The sequence below is a fragment of the Mchenga conophoros genome, linkage group LG16 (genome assembly GCF_057382185.1).
Source record: "Mchenga conophoros isolate Kocher_MC1m ecotype Shallow Benthic linkage group LG16, M_conophoros_male_GT1.1, whole genome shotgun sequence".
Classification (NCBI taxonomy): domain Eukaryota; kingdom Metazoa; phylum Chordata; class Actinopteri; order Cichliformes; family Cichlidae; genus Mchenga; species Mchenga conophoros.
The window spans coordinates 19,405,751-19,428,197 of record NC_140541.1 but is presented as its reverse complement, the minus strand read 5'-3'; the positions used below and the strand labels follow the sequence as shown (position 1 = coordinate 19,428,197).

The 22,447-nt window shown below is 43.0% G+C and overlaps 3 protein-coding genes across 9 annotated transcripts in view; 2 read left to right on the top strand and 1 right to left on the bottom strand.

The window, feature by feature from the left end:
• The window catches only part of ing1 (inhibitor of growth family, member 1), a 29,586-nt gene extending 14,471 nt beyond the window's left edge, over positions 1-15,115 (top strand). The window contains exons 1-5 of one of the 4 annotated variants that reach the window (XM_085250511.1): positions 1,573-1,891; positions 2,028-2,207; positions 10,803-10,982; positions 13,275-13,423; positions 14,483-15,115. In XM_085250511.1, the coding sequence (XP_085106637.1) occupies positions 2,069-2,207; positions 10,803-10,982; positions 13,275-13,423; positions 14,483-15,115 (1,101 nt within the window). In that variant the 5' untranslated portion in view covers positions 1,573-1,891; positions 2,028-2,068. Of the gene's footprint in view, positions 1-1,572; positions 1,892-2,027; positions 2,208-9,515; positions 9,735-9,822; positions 10,667-10,802; positions 10,983-13,274; positions 13,424-14,482 lie in introns of those variants that run through there. The other 3 variants (XM_085250510.1, XM_085250512.1, XM_085250513.1) reach the window with 3 other exon arrangements.
• Positions 2,251-9,369, top strand: LOC146556629 (ATP-dependent (S)-NAD(P)H-hydrate dehydratase-like). 3 transcript variants are annotated; one of them, XM_085250502.1, is made up of 11 exons: positions 3,902-5,028; positions 5,141-5,581; positions 5,773-5,923; positions 6,019-6,064; positions 6,163-6,251; positions 7,545-7,653; positions 7,872-7,922; positions 8,013-8,117; positions 8,221-8,341; positions 8,456-8,579; positions 8,901-9,369. In XM_085250502.1, exons 1-11 carry the CDS (start codon positions 4,515-4,517, stop codon positions 9,049-9,051), a joined length of 1,902 nt encoding a protein of 633 aa, XP_085106628.1. In that variant the 5' UTR covers positions 3,902-4,514; the 3' UTR covers positions 9,052-9,369. The 3 variants fall into 3 exon arrangements, with proteins under 3 accessions (XP_085106630.1, XP_085106629.1, XP_085106628.1); XM_085250504.1 differs by lacking the exons at positions 3,902-5,028; positions 5,141-5,581 and adding an exon at positions 2,251-3,718; XM_085250503.1 differs by lacking the exons at positions 3,902-5,028; positions 5,141-5,581 and adding an exon at positions 3,725-3,894.
• ube2al (ubiquitin conjugating enzyme E2 A, like) lies at positions 15,113-22,026 on the bottom strand. 2 transcript variants are annotated; one of them, XM_085250516.1, is made up of 7 exons: positions 21,942-22,026; positions 21,795-21,845; positions 20,194-20,274; positions 20,082-20,107; positions 19,836-19,925; positions 19,674-19,762; positions 15,113-16,779 (listed from the first exon to the last, which is right to left on the bottom strand). In XM_085250516.1, exons 2-7 carry the CDS (start codon positions 21,836-21,838, stop codon positions 16,651-16,653), a joined length of 459 nt encoding a protein of 152 aa, XP_085106642.1. In that variant the 5' UTR covers positions 21,839-21,845; positions 21,942-22,026; the 3' UTR covers positions 15,113-16,650. The 2 variants fall into 2 exon arrangements, with proteins under 2 accessions (XP_085106642.1, XP_085106641.1); XM_085250515.1 differs by having other exon boundaries at positions 21,795-21,992.
• Between the last annotated feature and the right edge of the window lie 421 nt (positions 22,027-22,447).

Below are 22,447 nucleotides of genomic sequence, written 5' to 3'. Positions count from 1 at the left end.
ATTGCATTGAATACAAGTACCCTTTAATTTTTGAGGAATTCTACAGTAAATCTGGATGAAACTTGGCACACAGGTACAGTAGGTGTCCCAGAGGGGGGGATGTGTTGAAAGTTGGACATCAACTACTCAGGATGATTTTTAATGAATTTTTGAAAATTGACATAATTGTATTGTATTGACTGTATTGAATTGAATATAAGTTTCCTGTAATTTCTGAGGAATTCTACAGTAAATCTGGATGAAACGTGGCACATAGGTACAGTAGGTGTCCCAGAGGAGGGATGTGTTGAAAGTTGGACCTCAACTATTCAGGATGACTTTTAATGAATTTTTGAAATAAACATAATTGTAGTGCATTGACTGTATTGCATTGAATTTGAGTTTACTGTGATTTCTGAGTAATATTACAGTAAATCTGGGTAAAACCTGGCCCAGAGGTAAAGTAGGTGTCCGAGAAGAGGATTGTGTTGAAAGCTTGGCATCAACTTTTAAGAATGATTTTTAATGAATTTTTGAATATACAACCAGACTGTCACGATGGCTGTATTGGGCTGTTCCATTGTAATTTGTGTGCGCGCGTGCGACTGTTCACGCGCGTGCACGCGCGCGCGAGTCTAGGCTTTCAATCAGGATATAAAGCGAAAAGGCGCTACCGTAAAGACTGGTGTAAAAGCGCAAGGAAATTTATGCGGCGGATAGGAGGCGGCTGGGTTGACCGCGGCTCACAAATGACGGCTCACTTTACCGCAGTGAGAAAAAGGGGAGTGGAAAGGTACAAGTTGTCATCGAGGAAAAACGGGAGCTGGAAGCATGTAAATATAATAATAACCACTTCAGCCAAGAAGAGTGCCTGACGAGCCCAGTTGTAAGTAAGCTCGACTGTACACTGTGTTAGTGTTTTCCTCCGAAAACAATAAGTTCCGTTGGAGCAGTCTTTCAACGCCTCTCTCTGTCTCTGGCAAGCAGAGTTGACCCACACAACAAAGTAAAGCTATTTTTCGGCTATGAGCCGACAGGGACTCCGCCGTATCAGTCAGAGGTCCCTTTACTACAGTTCGGAGTCGCGGACCTTCAGTAATAGTAATAAATCACACAGCAATAGTACATTCACGTTGTTGTAAAAAGCATGATAATATATTAAGTATTCAGAATACGTTACTGTCATTGAGTAACGTAACGGAATACGTTACAGAATACATTTTAGGGCATGTATTCTGTAATGGAATACATTTTAAAAGTAACCTTCCCAACACTGGTTGTTTGTCACATTAAGATGTAACTTTCCAAAACATTTAGCAGCGAGTTCCACAGTTAACGCCACATTTTGAAAATCCCATTTTCATAAGTGTGTGGTGCAGACTGAGAGATTCATAAACTTGCAAACTGGAAAAAGTTGGGTATCGTTACTTGTCGTTAAAATGGACTCAGCAGCAGCAGGGCAGGATAGCTGCTGTAGTTAGCTTTGGCAAACATTAGACACGACAGGGCGGCTGCTGCTTTTGATGAAATATTCAAACACAGCAGTTCACTTGTGTCCTGTTGTTTGTGGCAGGCTTTGTGTTAGCATATCCATCTGTGATTCTTCCACATAGCCAAAATGATTACAGTTCCCCGGGAAACACTGCTAGCTAGCATTACAGTTGTCTGCTCCGTTGTAGTTGTGAAGACCTTGCAGTAAGGACACCCCATACGAGCAACTTCAAGTTATCAGCTATCCAGCGGAAGTCACCGGGTCTTGTATTTCTTTGCAGATCCTGCATTGGTAGTTCGAGTTAGCTAACAGTTGGCACATTCGCAGTACACGTAGCAATTTCATCAGTATGGCTGACTGCAGATCAGTTGTCTTCTCTTCTGTATGTCTGCAGCCCAGAACTGATTCTTGATTACAGGTGTTAGTAAACACGACGAAAACGCTGTAAAACACACGTTATGATGCTTCAATCAAAAACGTTTGAGGCAGTGAAGTAATATTTACTTGCAAACTTGAGTATTAGATTCATCAATGAAAAAGCTAATGTTGTTGACAGGTGCTGGTGTAGGAGTGCGCCGGCGGGGAAACGGATCCGCAATGCTGAACCCGACCAATGGTGACCCAGGTCACGTTGTTGTGAACTATGTGGAGGAGTATTTGGACCTTGTGGAGTCCCTTCCTTTTGACTTGCAAAGGAGCGTGTCCCTCATGAAGGAAATTGATGCCAAGTATCAAGGTAAAGATTACTCTTTGATGTAACAACTGTGCCTAAGTCAAATAAGTTTAAGTGTATAAATAAAAACTACTTAGTCAATATTGGTATTATTAAAAAAGATTGAGGGCAGCCTTTTGAGTAGGACAATTTTCCACACAATGACGAAAAAAAGGGACAGAGTTGCATTGAAAATACAAAGACCCCTGTCTGATTTTCTTCTTCTTCTTTCATTAAAATGCACTGACAGCAAATATTACATAATATACCTCTCCTCAAAGCATTCCTTATGGTTATCTTTATGCCTTTAGTGTGGTGTTAGTAGCAGTCTCCAAGGCTTAAGTGTGATTTGAGTGGTCAAGCCTGAAGTTGTTTTATGCCTACCAGACAAAACCCAGGGAGAAAAGTAAAACTGTCTATAATTCCGATTTGTAATTAGTCGGTGGGCGGGTATTAGTTTTCAAACTAAGCATAACACACATTCTTCTGGGATTTTACGCTCTCTTAGTGGTATACGTGTCGCTTAATTGTGTTTTTCTGTTAGTTTGGAGGATTAAAAAATATTTTTTTTGTTGTCAGGCTGAGACAAATGGCTAAAAAATGCCAATGTGGTCTTTAAAATCTGGACCAAAAACATGATGATGATGATGATGATGATGATTATAATTATTAGCTGAGAAATAAATATTCATTCACTTTATGCCAATGGCCTGCCTAAAATGTAGACTGATATTTGTAAGAAAGTAAAAAATATTCAACAATCATGTTTCTGCTTCGATCGAAACATGTGATCTATTCACAATAAATATAACAATAACTAGAAGAAAGTTAGATAAACAGTTACAGTTACAAAATATTTTAATTTATGCATTAAATCTATGAATTCAATTGTAGTTTTAAGGGTGATATTATATTTGTTTAGAAATGAAGACTTGATAAATAAAAATAGGCTACACTTTCTACGTAAAATATTTTTTTTGACATGCTTCTAAAATTATGTGTGTATGGAATCTCGTGCCTGACAGTTCACGTGTGTTCGCCTGTTACCACCTCTACACTTTCATAGTGCATAGTAGGACTGACCTCCTGAAGAGTTCTTTATGGCAGAGGGGTTGAATAATGAGTATTAAAAAATACAAAACTTCTAAAAACAGAGGCAAACAGACGGTTATACTTGCAATATGGCTGGAAAAAAACTTAAAATCAGCACAAATAGATGAAAACTGCAAATAAACTTAAAAACATCTGCACCTTATTACTCTTCTGTGTGTATTTTGATGTGTGCTTCATTTTATTATGGAGGAGGGCTTGTCTCAGAATCCGGCCCTGCTGAAGCAGCGCATGCTTAAACCTGCTTCCGGTTTGATGGCTCGTCGACAGCAGATTTCACCCTCAGCCCACTTGGATGTAGGAGTGTCCGAGCAGCCTTTAAAGGCATCACACGCTTCCTGTAGTACTGCGCTGGGTTATAGGGCGCCTCATGATCAGACTAACTTGCGTTCACTTGTCGGCGTTGAAGCGCAGCTCAAGTTTAGGTAAGGACAGCTGAGTGCCACAGAGGGCTGTGCAGCCCGTGATAAAGCTCCGAGAGTGGGTGACTGCAGTCAGACAAACAATGAGAGCATGCCTCAACAGATTCAAGCGCTCGCTTTTTGCTCGATCCCAGTTGCACTGTCGCTTATCGCCGCCTTGGCCTGTTTAAACGAGAAAGGTAAAAAAGACTGACGTTATCTCAAAGTTTTACTTCATTAAAACTTAGCCTTAGACTGTAACGTTAGGTGAGCCGTTAGAGTCGTCCAGTGCTCTCCGTGTTGGCCGAGCAGCTGACAGTTTGGCTCGTTGTAAAGGTGGGTCTCTAGGACCCCGCAGAAATGCGTTCGCGGGGCGGGGGACCAGGCGGAGAAAGGTGAAGTTAACCTCAAAGGACTGATCAGAGGTCAGTTTGGACATTTACTCGATGTAGTGTTACCGCTTGAAAACGGCTCTTGTAGCCGATCTCCTGTCGGTTTATCCCAGAGCTACGCATTTTGACGACACGAATGAGATAAACACAGAAGGCTAGGCTTTTAGCTAGCTAACAAATAGTTTGACCTGCACACGTTGTGATGATCTTCAAGTTTAAGACCAAAATTATTACCCCGGCTGGTCCTTCTGAGCTAGCGAAATGGCCGTTTGTCGTTGTTTGGGCTGACGGTGGTCCGCGGCATTGATGCGGCTGAGCGCAGAGACCCAGAGCAAACGGCCGTCATAATCCGCAGTGTCAACATCTCCAATCAACTTATTCCCCGGGGGTGGAGGTTACGCCGGGAGACGGCCTGTTTTGGATCAGCTATGCAAGCGAACACAACGCGGGGCTTCCTCTGGTCGGACGTGGAGACGAGGACGCTGCTGAACATCTGGGGAGAGCAGGACATCCAGGCGGCGCTGGATGGAAACTTCCGAAACAGCTTCGTGTACCGCGACGTCTCCCGGAGGCTGGGAGCCATGGGGTTTGAAAGGACGCCCGAGCAGTGTAGGGTGCGGATCAAGAGCCTCAAGAGGCAGTACTTGTTGGCGAAGGAGGGCAATCTGCGGAATAATGGGCAGTATCACAAGATCTGCAAGTTTTATGACACCATGGAGAGGATTTTGAGTAACCGGCCGAGTCTGGACGCCCAGGAGTTTATAGACAGCGGTGCGGGAGGAGAGGAGGCCGTCGATGGCCCGGAGGAGGATGGGGAAGATGCTCAGGATGCTTACTCTGAGAGCACAGGGGAGTGTCCTTATCCCGCTGAGACTGAAGTCAAGTTGGAATACCCAACTGTTCCCATCCCCATTCCGGTTAAAGTGACAGTGGGGAGTAATGGTGAGTCCAACGTTATCCACTATCACTTTTTCGTGGCTTTATCATGTTTCAGTGCCTCGAGTGTGACTCGAGTATGTGTGCTAACATAATGTCACACCCTTCTCCACTTCAGGGACTTGTGCGAAGCCGCCTAACACCAGCCAGTCGGCCAGCTGTTTGTCAGCCAGAGCGCCCAAACGGCCCAGGAAGCGACGCGCCAATTTCCCCATGGAGAAGCTGATGGAGCAGTTCCTGGAGCAGAGCGCCCAAGCCGAGGACAACTTCTACCGGATGGAGGAGCAGCGCTTGCAAGCAGAAGACCGGCGCCGGGAAGCTGAGCATGCCCGGGAACTGCAGATGCTTCAGATGCTTGGCCAGATGTTCGCCAGCATCTCCTCCTCCGGCTCAGCATCCGCTCCGTCCAAGACGGCGAATCCTGGCCGCGCTCCGGTCATTTCCAGTACCTCCCCGTCGCATACACGTGGCCACTCCGGTCACCCCAAACGCCCTTCGCCCCAGACAGACTCTCTCACACAGCAGAATCCATTTCTGAGCGCAGACCCTCAGGCGTTAGGTATTTAGTTCCGGCGCTACGCGTGAAGCCTTGATGTGGAGAGAAACCTGAAGGCAGATTAGCTGTAACGTGAAAGATCACACTCAGTTATTATTCTTATTTTGGATCGTGTTAGTGTGTTTTTGTTGTCGACCACAGTGGTTTGAAACTCGCTCGTACGCTGAACACTCTCACTTTGTTTATCTCCTCAGTTTTTGAGCGCTTCTACGGTTTGGGCTCCACGTCGCACAGAGGTATGGAGGATGACATCCTGCCACTGGTAAAGAACATAGTCCCTCCGCTGACATCCAAAAAACACAAGGGACAAGATGGACGTATTGGGATCATTGGAGGATGTCAAGAGTATGTTGCATAAAAGATTCCTGCATGATTTAAAAGAAAAAAACAAATTCAGTGGAACATTTGCCCTAATTTCTCTTCATCTCTAATCTCTAAAGCTACACTGGAGCTCCTTACTTTGCTGCCATCTCTGCTTTAAAAGTGGTAGGCAGTAAAGCTTGACTATCAATTTTGTCCATTCATTTTTAAAAAAATTTTTTCTAATTGTATATTGTATATACATGTTTTTTTCTCATCTCCAGGGGGCTGACTTGTCTCACGTGTTCTGCACCAAAGATGCTGCAGTTGTAATCAAATCATACAGCCCTGAGCTCATAGTCCATCCAGTTCTGTAAGTACAGAGCCAATAATAATCTTTCTGTAGGATTTGAAGTAGCTGGTAGCAGTTGGATCATTGAGAGTGCAATGGTGTGTATTTATTAGCATTATGCACTGGTATTTGTGTTGTAAAGGCTCACCTTCTAGCACATTCACTTCACCAGATGCACCTTGTTTCTTTTCCTCACCTTTGATTGGGTGTGGTGCTTGGCCTTAATTGCACTCACCTGTCACACATTATATGTCACACAGTATATAAGGACTGCACTCACCTACCCCTCACTCTTTCTTCACTCCCACATGGGGCGGCAGCTGAGGTGAGTTTCTCTTTGAGTCTCCTGAGTTTATGTATCATTTTGAATTACTTAAATCATACTTTATGTCCTTTTTAGAGAGAGCAGTCCATGTGTGTCTTTGTTTCCTTCCTTCCTTCTTTGCCTTATTTATTTGAGAATAAAAAGAGAACCCTGAGAATAATTCTGGCTGCTTTTTCTTATTCTAACCGGATGAGCCCATGATGCTAATTGCTTCAGCCCTGAACCTTCCTTCCTTCAAAACAATTTGGATGCATTCACAAATGTTACACAGTGTGTTATTGCAAGCAAAAACATCAAAGTTTACCCAGGCTTTGTGGCGAGGCATAAGATTTTCAAAATAAATAGTTGCGCACGTCTTCTTTTTTTGTTGTGAGTTGTAATGTTATTTGGAGCCAAATTCTGCATTTCACTATCATCACTCTACTCCGTTGTATTAAACGTTGCGTGTTATAATTAACACGCTGCTTTCTCACAATGATTCTGTAATCACTGTCCTAAATATTTAAATTTCTGACATTTGTCAGATCATGAACAGGTAGTGTCATAATTCTGGGTATTCTGTCAGTGTGACAGTACAAACCTTCACAGCTCACGCTTACTTGTCGTGGCTGGAGCGGCTTGGGAACCTTACAGTAACATTAATGACTGCGTTTCAGTTTGGTGAGCCTGTGCCAGTGTGCTCTTAGAAAGCCATTATTAGCTTGTTATAGCAAAAAAATGTTAAAAGGCTCATTTCTCTACAAGAGGCACTTACAGAAAACATTAACATCGACTGCTTTCTATTTGTGTTTGCTCACTTCAGAGACCCGTTACAGTGTTATCAGTCTTCACTTTGTGTGTGTGTGTGTGTGTGTGTGTGTGTGTGTGTGTGTGTGTGTGTGTGTGTGTGTGTGTGTGTGTGTGTTTTCCTTGCAAACTAATTGGAAAATTTGGGATTAATTGTGCATTCCAGCATGTCTGACAATCTGTGTGTATGTGTGTGAATGAAGGGACAGTCCTAACGCAGTGGAAGAAATAGAAAAATGGCTTCCAAGACTACACGGACTTGTGGTGGGACCAGGCTTAGGAAGAGAAGACTTATTATTGAAAACAGCAAAGGCACGTGGAGCACATTCATTCTTCCTTGCGCTTAACACAGTCTCGGCTACTCTGCTAGATACTTCTACATAAGCATGGCGGACTAGTCTTATTGCTAGCACTTGTTATAGCACAAGTGTTACTGGTGGCTGATAAATTACTACTTCTTTTTTTCCCCCCACCCCAACGGAAGGCTTATTAAAGACAGACCCTGTGCTCGCTCTCTCTCTCTATTTCAGGAGGTCATTGAGAAGTCGAAAGCAAGAGATATCCCCATAGTCATTGATGCAGTAAGTCTTGATAAAATAAAGTCCCAGATGTGGAGCAGAAGGTGTTTCATTTGCTAAGTCATACATAGTGTGTCTGATCATTCTTAACAGGATGGATTATGGCTGGTTACACAGCAACCATCTGTTATCCAAGGGTACCAGAAGGGCATCCTTACGCCTAACTTCATGGAATTCACTCGATTGTATGAGGCATTGGTAAGTTTCTTGGCACATTTCAGTCCCACTCACTAGTTGACAGCAAATAACATGTGATCCTCTATGCTGATGTGTGTCTTTTTACGTTGTCTGTGTGCATTAGCACCATGAGCCCATGGACAGCAGTGATTATCAGCGGAGCGTCATGCAGCTCAGTGTAGCTATGGGCAACCTCACCTTGGTGCTGAAGGGGGAGCAGGATTTCATCACAGATGGCAGCAAAGGTTGGCATCAAACAGAACGTGCTTTAATTTCTTCCGGCTGATCGTTCACTCTGTTTATTCTCAGATGCTTCGGAGCTCCTTTTGTGACGCTGTGTCGTGTGCTGCTGTTTGTAGTGTACTCATGCAATTTAGAAGGCAGCGGGAGACGATGCGGTGGACAGGGGGATCTCCTTTCTGGATCTATGGGAGTGCTGGCACACTGGGCCCATGCTGCTTCCACAGCAGGAATGATCAGAAGGTGAAGGCATGATTTTTGCTTTTTGTGCTATGTTTGAATGAATGTATAGGCCAAGCTTTTCAGGGCTCAATGGATAAAAAATAGTTTTTTTTAAAAATATATTTACACACATTACCTACAGAGTGCACTGATTTACATGCTGAGAGTGTATAAAAATTATCACCAAACGTTCTGACCACTTCTCACGATGATTTTTTGGCTTTTCCTATGTAATGAATGCATAAAGTGTGATGTTGCACAGAGAAATGTACGTGTTCACTTTATTTGGATGTATATTCTCTCTTTTGTTTCCCCTTCTTCTTTCCCTTTGCTCCCCTATAGTATGAATCCCTCAGTGGTTGCTGCATTTGGTGCTTGTTCGCTCACCAGGCAGTGCAACAGTCAAGCATTCCAGCGGCACGGCAGGTCCACCACCACGTCAGACATGATCCAGGAGATCAGCTCAGCCTTCAAAAAGCTGTTCGAAAGCTAAAAACAGTCAGCGATGCAAACAGTTGTAAAAAGAGAATAAATTTTACGCTCCTAACGTAACCTTTTTGGGATTGAAAGAAATGTTCTTCTTTAGCTGAATTTTAATGACTGATTTGAACCCGGAATCGAAATTTGGTGCAAAATATACACACTGACATGTTGTTTGTGTTGTGTTTAATGGAAAAGTAACAAAAAGAAAACCACTAGTTGAATAATGAATGCCTTCACCAAGCCCACCAAAGAGACTGAGACATTAGGATGAATGGGCTCACACTAAACCAGAAACCTGTATACGTTTTGAAATAAATTATAAATGTGATTTTGTTTGTTTGTTTCGACAAAGTTCTTAAAAGCCATCATGGAAGTATTACTGGGTGAGTGACTGCAGAAAACGTGACTTTTATAGAGTCAGTGGGGAATATTAACTTGTAAAGTCCATGAAAACCGATACCTGCTGGACAACAAAGTGTTTTGGTTGGTTGCAGCATCGTAAACCTAAAAGCAGAAGAGTGAGGCGTGTGTGATTCGTGTAAAGTATGCGGCGCATGCGCATAGCTGAATTAGCCAACAGCTAGCTCCGTTGTTGCGAGTCCACCGTAGTTACACACACACACTACCTAGCGTTAGCAACAAGACCCACAGCAGCATCACAGAGTCTGTAAGGTTAACTCGGAGTATTCACAGGTAAGTTTACTCACCCTCCGCTTATATGGCAACTGAATGAGTGTGGCGAGGTATCTGCTCTGTATTTCCGTAAGGATTGGAGCTGAATTTCGTTTAGTATTGTTATAAGCTAGTCGGCTAATCCAGCTAACAGACACGCCGAAGCCAACGCGTCAAGACCACTTTAAAGTGCCAAAGCAGTAAAAGACCATTCTGTTTGTCCGCGTCGTGTTAGCTAGAATTGTCCGTAAATGTTCAGTGGGTGCTTAATGTGTTGAAGGTGAAACGTATTCACTTCGGTGACCGTTGTTCAAAGCGTTGTTTGTCACATTAAGATGTAACTTTCCAAAACATTTAGCAGCGAGTTCCACAGTTAACGCCACATTTTGAAAATCCCATTTTCATAAGTGTGTGGTGCAGACTGAGAGATTCATAAACTTGCAAACTGGAAAAAGTTGGGTATCGTTACTTGTCGTTAAAATGGACTCAGCAGCAGCAGGGCAGGATAGCTGCTGTAGTTAGCTTTGGCAAACATTAGACACGACAGGGCAGCTGCTGCTTTTGATGAAATATTCAAACACAGCAGTTCACTTGTGTCCTGTTGTTTGTGGCAGGCTTTGTGTTAGCATATCCATCTGTGATTCTTCCACATAGCCAAAATGATTACAGTTCCCCGGGAAACACTGCTAGCTAGCATTACAGTTGTCTGCTCCGTTGTAGTTGTGAAGACCTTGCAGTAAGGACACCCCATACGAGCAACTTCAAGTTATCAGCTATCCAGCGGAAGTCACCGGGTCTTGTATTTCTTTGCAGATCCTGCATTGGTAGTTCGAGTTAGCTAACAGTTGGCACATTCGCAGTACACGTAGCAATTTCATCAGTATGGCTGACTGCAGATCAGTTGTCTTCTCTTCTGTATGTCTGCAGCCCAGAACTGATTCTTGATTACAGGTGTTAGTAAACACGACGAAAACGCTGTAAAACACACGTTATGATGCTTCAATCAAAAACGTTTGAGGCAGTGAAGTAATATTTACTTGCAAACTTGAGTATTAGATTCATCAATGAAAAAGCTAATGTTGTTGACAGGTGCTGGTGTAGGAGTGCGCCGGCGGGGAAACGGATCCGCAATGCTGAACCCGACCAATGGTGACCCAGGTCACGTTGTTGTGAACTATGTGGAGGAGTATTTGGACCTTGTGGAGTCCCTTCCTTTTGACTTGCAAAGGAGCGTGTCCCTCATGAAGGAAATTGATGCCAAGTATCAAGGTAAAGATTACTCTTTGATGTAACAACTGTGCCTAAGTCAAATAAGTTTAAGTGTATAAATAAAAACTACTTAGTCAATATTGGTATTATTAAAAAAGATTGAGGGCAGCCTTTTGAGTAGGACAATTTTCCACACAATGACGAAAAAAAGGGACAGAGTTGCATTGAAAATACAAAGACCCCTGTCTGATTTTCTTCTTCTTCTTTGCACTCTTCTGCGGCTATGTGCAATAAGTTTCTTAATTATTTTGTGGACAAGGTTGCTAGTTTGAGACCTCTGACTCTACCTATTGCTGACCCAGCCATGCATGGTTCTTGCTCAAGTCTGTTCTCTGCTTTTCTACCAATTGTTTTATCTGATTTAGAGAAACTTGTGTTGAATGCTAAACCGTGTGGCTCTCCAAATGACGTTGTTCCTCCCCGTTTTCTTAAAAAAGGTATTTCCTATCATCGGACCACATATTCTGAACATTATTAATACTAGTCTTTTGTCTGGTCAAGTACCTAGGGAATTTAAGCATGCAGTCATACATCCTTTACTTAAGAAACCAGGCTTAGACAGTTCAGTCATATCAAATTTTAGACCCATCTCTAAGCTTCCCTTTCTTAGTAAGATTCTGGAAAGGATTGTTTATACTCAGTTGATGGACTACTTGAATGACTCTAAATTGTCAGAAATCTTTCAGTCCGGCTTTAAGCCATTCCACAGCACGGAGACAGCCCTCGTAAAAGTTATGAATGACATCCTGATAGCGACAGACCGTGGTAAATATGCAGTGCTGGTCTTGTTGGACATGACAGCTGCATTTGACACTGTGGATCACGATTTGCTGATCTCCCGCTTACAGCACTGTGTGGGAATTACTGGTTCGGCACTTTTGTGGTTAAAGTCCTATCTTTTAAATAGGACATTTTGTGTTAAGTTGGGGTCGGCTTCATCCTCTGTGGCCCCTCTGCTTTGGGGTGTGCCACAGGGATCTATTCTTGGGCCGTTATTGTTTTCATTGTACCTCTTGCCTCTTGGCGCGATTTTCCGAAAGTATAAAGTGCCATTCCATCTATACGCAGATGACTGCCAGCTCTACTTACCTTTTAGTCATTCTGATAGTCTCCCAACTGGACCTCTGCTTGACTGCCTTACTGATGTCAAAGCATGGATGGCAAAAAACTTTTTAAATTTTAATGATCGGAAGACAGAAGCAATTTTATTTGGCCCAAATCGTTCTTCTCATACTCTGGATGTTGATCTTGCAGCTTTGACTTCCCAACTAAAGAGTTCGATCACAAATCTCGGAGTTAAAATTGATTCTGCACTCACCTTTGATGACCATGTAAACGGGGTGGTAAAATCAGCATTTTATCACCTCAGACGTTTATCAAAGGTTAAGCCCTTTCTTTCCAAGCGTGACTTGGAAAGCGTTATTCATGCCTTTATTACCTCACGTTTAGATTATTGTAATTCTCTTTTAACAGGGGTTGGGCAGGGCACTTTGTCACGCTTGCAATTAGTGCAAAATGCTGCGGCACGATTTTTAACTGGCAGAAGAAAATTTGATCACATCACTCCGATTTTGGCCTCTTTACACTGGCTTCCAATTGAATTCAGGATCCGTTTTAAAGTCCTTTTATTGGCTTTTAAATCTCTAAATGGTCTGGCACCTGTTTATTTGTCTGACTTGTTGAAGCCCCACGTCCCCACTCGTTCCCTTCGGTCAGCTGAGCAGTTGCTGCTTTCGGTCCCAAAGTCACGGCTGAAACTTAGAGGAGACTGAGCGTTCTCTGTTGCCGCGCCGATGCTTTGGAATAACCTTCCTCTCCATATTAGACAGGCTGCATCAGTGCCAGTTTTTAAGTCTTTATTAAAAACCTATTTTTATTCCCTGGCTTTTAACTCTGTGAGTAACTGACATTTTTATTGTTTTTTAACTTTATTGCTATGTTTGGTTTTATTATTTTGTGCATATTAGTAGTGTACAGCACTTTGGTCTACCAGGTGTGTTTTTAAAGTGCTATATAAATAAATAAATGATGATGATGATGATGATGAAAACTGTAATGTAGTAGTAATGCTTGAGTGTTAACTTTGCCTGACATAATGTCAACTGTCTGAAAGAAATCCAAAGTAATACAAAAGATTGCAATGATTCATTTTTCTTACTTTTCAACCTGTAGTCATGCTGCTGCTCCGTCTGTTTTAATGAGGGTTAAAAAAAAGACTAACAACAAGTATACTATTGAACATGGGGTGTATTTCTGTTCTGTTCTTATCTTTTTTTTTTTTTTTTTGGTCAGATGTTCTGAAGGAGCTTGATGATGCTTATGACCGGTATCGCCGTGAATCTGACTCCCTTCAGAGGCGCAAGCTTCAGTTGTCTATTCAGAGGGCGCTAATTCGCAGTCAGGAGCTTGGAGATGAAAAGATCCAGATTGCTGGTCAAATGGTACGTGGAAGAAAAACTGGACAAAAAAGTAGCTTTTGGGTCTTAATGTGTGTATTGATGAATCTACGTTACTCTTCTTCTGTGACAAGAACGCTTACCCTGATTAATGGGTTTTATGGATCTTTTGTATCAGGACTGAATGAGCTTTATGTTTACATTTTTTGGAAATCTGTTGTAGAAAGAAAGAAAAAAAAAATCTAAACATTTACAAGACTCCAGCAGTAAACATTAAATAACTCTATTGTAGATACAAGCTAGGCAGTTACCAGAAACACAACACTATGTTTGACCTTCCTGTTTGGCATGTTTGGTATGTCAAAGTTCAGTTGGGTTGTGTTCCTTTTGTGATACATAATTAAAGTGGATAGCTTTGATAATAATTTCTCTATGAACATTCACATTTATATATATATATTTTTAAACTATTTTCAGGCTCTTGCCTTTATATGGATAGCACAGTAGCGATAAACAGGAAATGGGGTACAGAGGGAATGACATGCAGGGAAGGACAGATACAGAGCTGCTAAAATCCTTTTAGTCCATCTGGCACGCATCCCTCCCTCTACAAACACAGGTTTACCCTGTGTAAACCTGTTTATAGTAACATTTATAAGCCCCTAGACGTCAGCTAAGCCTAAACTGCTGAAAGCATGAACTTCTTTCTAGTTAATTCAGCAAAGAAGGCAAAATTTATGTTCAACAAATCTTAATCAGAGTTGGCTTTTTAAAACGTACAGTGCATCCAAGGGAGCTACAGATTGTCTCTTCACAAAAACATAAACCAAAAAGGATTTAGGCTTCACGATGATTAATGAGAGTCCTTTAAAAAGCTTTTATTCGTGCAAGTTCAAGCAACATGGCTCATGTGTTTTCAGGTTCAGCTGTTGATTGGCTCTGTCGGGGCACAGACATGGCAGATACTGATGTAGTTTGGGGTTTCTCACATAGATTTGTATTCAGGATTATTTAAGTGTGATGGTTTAGTCTACATTGTCAAATAAATTAGGTGAACTTGGAAAAAATAAAAAACAAAACATGAATGTTCTTTCTTTTTTCCAGGTGGAGCTGGTTGAGAACCGAACGCGACAAATAGACTGGCATTCAGAACTACTCCTTTCCTCTCAAGAAATCCCAGAAAGTCACATTCCTCCGGCCACCTCCATGACAACCACTGCATCGTCTTTGATGTCCTCAACATCAGCTACAGTTACTGTGGGCAAACCCAGTCACCACGACAAGAAGCGTGATGAGGTCACATCATCTTCAGGTGGTGGAGAAAAGGCGGGAGGGAAACGCTCACGACGTCAGAAAAATGGAGAAAATCGGGAAAGCTACGGGGGTCTGGATCATGCTGAGGAAGTGGGAGTGGGGGTGTCTCGGGAAAAGAAGGCCAAAACATCTTCCAAGAAAAAGAAAAGGTCAAAAGGAAAATCAGAGAGAGAAGTGTCTCCTCCAGACCTGCCCATCGATCCGGATGAGCCAACATATTGCCTGTGCGAACAGGTGTCTTACGGCGAGATGATTGGCTGCGATAATGACGAATGTCCCATTGAGTGGTTTCATTTCTCCTGCGTCGGGCTCCATCATAAGCCTAAAGGCAAGTGGTACTGCCCGAAGTGTAGAGGCGAAAACGAGAAGACCATGGACAAGGCCTTAGAAAGGGCTAAGAAGGAGAGAGCCTACAACAGGTAGCTCACCTGGCCCCATGAACATTCCTGTGTGAAAAATTTAATTTTATCTATATTAGCCTTCATTTCCAGTTAACAGTTTGCTAAAAAAAAAAAAAAAAAAATCCACGAAGAGAGGGGTGTTGTAAATAGTTATTTTTGTAACAGCTGTGTACCTGAGAAACGAGAATGCCATCTCCTGGTTGTTTACAAACAGTAGCTGTAGTACAGTACACAACCATGTGCATGTTTGTAACAAGCTGTCCTGCACATCATCCCTCTTTGTGTTCATCTTGCATGCAACATCACAAGCTTAACTATATAAACTCAAATAAAAAACAAAGTAGAAACATGAATTCTGTGTTCTTCAACACTACTTTATAGTCAACACTCAAAGTTCACTGTGTGATGATTTCAGATGCATCATTTTCTGTAATCATTGATCTGTAATTACAACTGAATTGCGGCTTACTGCATTTCACTAGAACATTGTACAAGAGCAACATGGATGCTACTTTTATGATAAAATGAGATGTTTAAAATGTATTTAATGAGTTTTAGGTAAAAGCTAATGATTCTCCAGTATTGCATAAAGAACTGTCAGTTGAGAGTGCATTTTAACTTATATTGAATATATAATTTTATTTTGCTGTTTCAACAAAGATCTCAAAATAAGACCATATATAGTGGATTTTCTGGCATCACCATCTCTAGAAACAGATCTTATGAGAACTTTAGCTTTACTGTGATCCACTTTCCCAGACAAGGCCTGATTTAGACTGACTACGAATCTCCGTAGAGCCTACGACGTACCCTACGCAAGTGGCCGTTGTTGCTACGAGCATTTATGCTCAAACCTTGGAAAGTAAAATAACTTGTGCACTAACAACTTGAAAGAAAATGCATGTCCATACAGGGATGACTTTGCCTTTTTTTTTTTTATTATTTACAAGTACTGGAAAAGGTGACATGGGGGACAACCAGTGCAAAATCTGTACATAATTTCAGTTGCAGGTTTCTTATATACACAAGTGAACGGGAAAGTGAATACACTCCGTCATGCATGTAACAGTTCACAACACAGCAAAGGACATGGTGTAAAGGTGATTTAGTTGTAGTCTGTGATAATCAGGCTGCTCAGTATCCAACTGCCTTATGAAAATAAACTGACAACAAATCAGGCTCACAACAGAAAAGGACCCATGACTTAACGATGTACCCTCTTGAGACACAAAACAATTAATCATGGAGTTATTAGAGCAAGTTGGAACACACCAGGATTTTAAGTAATGGCCCTCAAGTCCATAATGATATTACATCAAGGCAAGATTCAGCACATTTCCCCTGATGAACTTAAAAAGGGGGCGAGAATAGAAAAAAAAAAAAAGGCCCTCTTTGTTGGGCAGGAACAAGATGTTTTATGATGGAAAGTTGAGGGTAAAGTGCATAAAAGCTTAAAATTAAAAGAGGGGAGGGTCAAAAAATTAAGAGTTATTCCACTAAAACTTGCAGCACACACAGCTTAACAATGGACGGAGAGAAGCAATCACAAGTATCAGGTCAACTGTCTCTCCAGCTTTGTTCTACGATGGCAGAGACGCGTTTCTCATATTCCCGTTTGTTCTCCTGGTACAGCTGAGCTGCCTGGCTGTTGGCCGGACTGTTGGGGTTTGGCTCATCAAGCAGGGACTGCAGGGGGAGAGAAGATTAATACAGAAGGCAAGAATATTTAAATGGAAAACAACAAACCTGAATCAACTTATTCATCTACTCAATGTTATTGCACAATACTGAGAATTTTCCAGTTTGCCACTGTACTTTTACAAACTAAAATCTCTAATCTTTTGAATTTAATCATAAATTTAAATCTATCATTTGTATATTGATTATTTTCATGTATTAACAGCACTTAATGAATCAACACTACATTATAAATGAGTTGCTATATAAGAAAATAATATTCAGAAATTCTCAGATGTTACCGATATGTTTAAGCTTACACTTTGGGACATTTGTTTAGTTCACATGATATGAGTGGAGATTATTCAATCAGTGGGTGGTCAGCTGCAGTCCTACACACTGACATTAAACTTAGTCTCAGTGGATGAGCCTGAATTTGCAGTAGCAGCTTTTCGTTTCTCAGAGAAATATATACATATTATTTCTATTATATATTATAATATCGCAGACCTGCGACCATATGTTCTGGACACTCGGGTAAAGAGAGGGGCTGAGCTGTCAACTGATCACCACCTGGTGGTGAGTTGGATCAGGTGGCGGGGGAAGACGCTGGACAGACCTGGTGCACCTAAATGCGTAGTGAGGGTGTGCTGGGAACGTCTAGCAGAGGCCCCAGTCCGCGAGATCTTCAACGCACACCTCCGGCAGAGCTTCAACAGCATTCCGAGGGAGACTGGGGACATTGAGTCCGAATGGACCATGTTCAGCGTCTCCATTGCCGAAGCTGCTGCATTGAGCTGCGGCCGCAAGGTGGTTGGTGCCTGCCGTGGTGGTAATCCCCGAACCAAATGGTGGACACCAGAGGTGAAGGGAGCCACCAGGCTGAAGAAGGAGTCCTATCGGGCTTGGTTAGCCTGTGGGACTCCGGAGGCAGCCGACAGGTATCGACAGGCCAAGCGGAATGCGGCTCGGGCAGTGGCTGAAGCAAAAACTCGGGTGAGTTCGGAGAGGCCATGGAAAAAGACTTTTGGACTGCCTCGAAGAGATTCTGGCAAACCGTCAGACGTCTCAGGAGGGGAAAGCGGTGCTCTACCTGCACTGTGTATAGTGCTGGCGGAGCGCTGCTGACGTCGACTGAGAAAATTGTCAGGCGGTGGAAGGAATACTTCGAGGACCTCCTTAATCCCACTAACACGTCTTCCGAGGAGGAAGCAGAGTCTGGGGATGAGGGGAATGACCCGCCAATTTCCGGGGGCGAGGTCACTGAGGCAGTTAAACAACTCCTTGGTGGCAGAGCCCCTGGTGTTGATGAGGTCCGCCCCAAGTTCCTGAAGGCTCTGGACGTTGTAGGGCTGTCCTGGTTGACACGCCTCTGCAATGTTGCGTGGAGATCAGGGGCAGTACCTGTGGACTGGCAGACCGGGGTGGTGGTCCCCATCTTTAAGAAAGGGGACCGGAGGGTGTGTTCCAACTACAGGGGGATCACACTCCTCAGCCTCCCTGGGAAAGTCTATGCCAGGGTGCTGGAAAGGAGAGTTCGTCCGTTAGTCGAACCTCGGATACAGGAGGAACAATGCGGTTTTCGTCCTGGTCGCGGAACACTGGACCAGCTCTTTATCCTCTCCAGGATACTTGAGGGTGCATGGGAGTTTGCCCAACCAGTCTACATGTGTTTTGTGGACTTGGAGAAGGCATTCGACCGTGTCCCTCGGGGTGTCCTGTGGGAGGTGTTGCGGGAATATGGGGTGTCTGGCCCATTGCTACGGGCCATTCGATCCCTATACAACCGTTGCAAGAGCTTGGTTCGCATTGCCGGCAATAAGTCGGACTCGTTCCCGGTGGGTGATGGGCTCCGCCAGGGCTGCCCTTTGTCTCCGGTTCTGTTCATAATTTTTATGGACAGGATTTCTAGGCGCAGCCAAGTGGCGGAGGGCTTTCGCTTTGGTGGCCTCAGAATCTCATCTCTGATTTTTGCAGATGATGTGGTTCTGTTGGCTTCATCGGGTGAGGGCCTCCAGCTCGCACTGGAACGGTTCGCAGCCGAGTGTGAAGCAGCGGGAATGAGGATCAGCACCTCCAAATCTGAGGCCATGGTTCTCAGCCGGAAAAGGGTGGAGTGCCCACTCCGGGTCGGGGATGAGTTCCTGCCCCAAGTGGAGGAGTTCAAGTATCTCGGGGTCTTGTTCGCGAGTGATGGGAGAAGGGAGCCGGACATCGACAGACGGATTGGGGCTGCAGCTGCAGTAATGCGGACGCTCCACCGGTCCGTCGTGGTGAAGAGGGAGCTGAGTGTAAAAGCGAAGCTCTCAATTTACCGGTCGATCTACATCCCTACCCTCACCTATGGCCACGAGCTGTGGGTAGTAACCGAAAGAACGAGATCGCGGATACAAGCGGCAGAAATGAGCTTCCTCCGAAGGGTGGCTGGCCTCTCCCTTAGAGATAGGGTGAGAAGTTCGGCCATCCGGGAGGGGCTCAGAGTAGAGCAGCTGCTGCTCCACATCGAAAGGAGCCAGCTGAGGTGGTTCGGGCATCTGACAAGGATGCCCCCTGGGCGCCTCCTGGGTGAGGTGTTCCAGGCATGTCCCACCGGGAGGAGGCCCCGGGGCAGACCCAGGACACGCTGGAGAGATTATATCTCTCGGCTGGCCTGGGAACGCCTTGGTATTCCCCCGGATAAGCTGGAGGAGGTGGCTGGGGAGAGGGAGGTCTGGGCCTCTTTGCTTAGGCTGCTGCCCCCGCGACTCGGCCCCGGACAAAGCGGATGAAGATGGATGGATGGATGGATGGAATATTGCCACAATGATTTGGAAATGCACTTAATGTTTCCATAATCAAATTAACAATAATATGCCATAATAATGAAATCTTTTCTTTTATTGTTAAATATTGACACTTCTTACCTGGATAGATGTTAGAATAGAAGACACATCATAAGTGGGGCTCCAACGATTCTGTAGGATGTCTAAACATATACTGCCATCCGCGTAGACTGTAGAGAAAAAACAATTATTAACAGGCCACAAATAACACTATAACGAGGCAGCAGGTGATCATGTTCTTACCATTTGGATGAAACATCTTTGACACAAATCGCACTGTAGGGGGTTTGTTGGGATATTCTTCTGTGAATTCTACGATGAGTTTAAATGTACCTGAAACAAAGGAACACATATGAGATTTTGGACCAACTGAGGACACTGTGGAGATGTGACTTGAGGAGTCTCTTTCAATTAATTCTATTCAGTGAGATTTTTGATTAAGTTACTACATTTAACTTTATCTATCTCCATATACAGTGGGGTACTTACCATCCTCAAAGGGAGTTCCTTCAGGGCTGCGAATTTAGAGAAAAGCGATATTTTGTCATTTGTTCAGACACAAAAATAAGATCTACACTTCAGAACCAAATTAATTTCTTACCCAAAAATGACTGCATTCCACACCATGATGTTGTTTTCAGAAGGGGCACCACTGACACCAGCTGGAGGATCCTCTTGTAGACTGCATACCCAAAAGGTTAAGTAAATAAATACACTGAAGCAAAGTTTCAAGGCCTCAAAGGTAATGACCAGAGACTGTATTTCTCCACTGAGTCCACAGAAAGGTGTATTTCACAATCAAATGTCTCCTTTCATTGTCTAACCACACCCACATTTATAAGGTCAAACAAACATACCATACTTGGAAACACAGCTGTTGCCATGGTTTCCTTTTCCTAACACAATGTGTCAGTGCCATTAATGATAAACGGTAGGAACTGTTATTTACTAAATACAGAATTAGTTACATCATGAGCGACAACGATGCTTATATTGTGCCTGCTCAAAGTTAGCTGTTAAAATTTAAAATTACCATAACTACCTAACTTGCAATGAAGCCTCAGAAACATTATATAATTGTTCTGCTGTGAGATGCTCAATCACTACCCATTTATTGGCACTTATCTCCACATAACTGAGTCACCTGCCTTCACAAAGTGTTGTGTTTATTCGGAACTTAAATCTTGGCCCCTCCACATAAAGATAAAAATACAAAACACAATGAAAATACAAAATACCCAGAAAACCGCAAAATTCACTGAAGATGAAACTAAACATGAATAAAAGAAAAAAATTAAAAAGCCATATCAGTAATAGGTTTGGGCTACACCAAACCATATTCCTCCCAAACACCTGGAAATACCTGCTCACATTCCTGAATCCTGATATTTCAAATATGACATAATCAAAAGACCAGAGGCTACAGTGAGCTCAAAACACGTTTAAGGACCCCGAAGAGGTCCAGTAACTCACTACGATAAACAGTTAGGATCGCTTACAAAGAAAAAAAAACCCAAAACATTTTCCGTGGGCAGTGTTACATTACGGTTATAAAGGGACCTGAAGGCCAATACACGGCCTGGCATTCGCTTTGTTTTACTGTTGTTTCTCACCTTTGACATATTGATTTCTACTCGGAAATTTACATAACAATCTAACTTTATTCTGTTTCGCTTCTTGGCGTCATTATTTGCCCCATTAACTCAAACTTTTGTAAGTTTAAGACCGTGGGGATGTCGAACCGTTTGTGCTGGTCAACAACGCAACTATGAAGCGGAAATATAAGATAAACGGAAGGAATACATTCGTGGAGTACTGGGGTTGAATGCGTTGAAAAAATGTTTAAACCATGAAAAATGTCCGTCCGGCCATTTCTCACGCATATTCAAAGCTAAAAGGTTTAAAGAGTCAGCTACGAGCTGTACGTTGACAGAAGCCTTAGTAAACCAACCTGCTAGCATTAGCTAGATCCGTTAGCGTCACGGAAAGACGAAGCGCTTTGAAAAAAAAAATACTTCACATAAATGATTCACATTCGCAGAAGCATACGATAATCTATAGCGGTTGCCTTGTGGTTGTTTTTACATAGGAAACTCCTAAAATTGACTATATCCTAAAAAAAACAGCGATTAGCTATGTCGGGCTAGCACAAGCTGACAAAACGGCTAACGATGTCGGCATAATTCCTGTACACCAACTCACCGTTTAAAATCTCTCATAAGTCTTCTTCTGGCCGGGGTTGACATAGCTTAACTTGAAGAATACGTACAGACAAGGCAAAATAGTTGACAGGAGCTTATTTGCCTATATTATAGTTAATGTAATTTGAGAACGTTACAGAAACCTTACAGATGGGAGCCCGACTCTTCCGTCGTCCTATAAAGCTAATATGACGCTCTGGTTTGCATACATAGATTTACACAGGACGATACCACATCAAGAAGGAAGGGGGGGGGGGACATCTGCGATTTATTACTAAGCAAACCTGAAATTTCTAGCATGAAAATGTCAGTAGACATTTTGTGTTGTTAGCATAAGTAGTTTCTATAAAAACGCGGTACTTCCTTTCAACACGATAGATTTATCTAATACAATATTTTATTTGATTGGAATCAACTCCCACCCCATTCGAGTTACGGGTGGCGCGGGGCGTGGCCACGGTGACGTAGCCTCGATGACGGGAAGTTTGTGCTGAGCAGCTATGATGAAGGTCGGCCCTATGACAGCTGTGCCAGCACGTGAGAGTGCAACTTTTAAAGCAGTTTTCTGTATTAAGCGAGCACACCAATAACTTTTAATGTATATATCTAATGGATAGAAAAAGAAAGTAGGATACCATGATTCTCTACACACAT

Bases quoted from the DNA above. Each gene is read 5' to 3' on its own strand.
- LOC146556629 (XM_085250502.1), top strand. From the start codon at position 4,515: ATGCAAGCGAACACAACGCGGGGCTTCCTCTGGTCGGACGTGGAGACG. The intron at 5,582-5,772 runs GTATTTAGTTCC...TTATCTCCTCAG, and splicing joins CGCAGACCCTCAGGCGTTAG to TTTTTGAGCGCTTCTACGGT. The intron at 8,580-8,900 runs GTGAAGGCATGA...GCTCCCCTATAG, and splicing joins ACAGCAGGAATGATCAGAAG to TATGAATCCCTCAGTGGTTG.
- ube2al (XM_085250516.1), bottom strand. From the start codon at position 21,838: ATGTCAACCCCGGCCAGAAGAAGACTTATGAGAGATTTTAAACG. The intron at 20,275-21,794 runs GTGAGTTGGTGT...TTGGGTATGCAG, and splicing joins CTTATGAGAGATTTTAAACG to TCTACAAGAGGATCCTCCAG. The intron at 19,763-19,835 runs GTAAGAACATGA...TTTTCTCTACAG, and splicing joins AAAGATGTTTCATCCAAATG to TCTACGCGGATGGCAGTATA.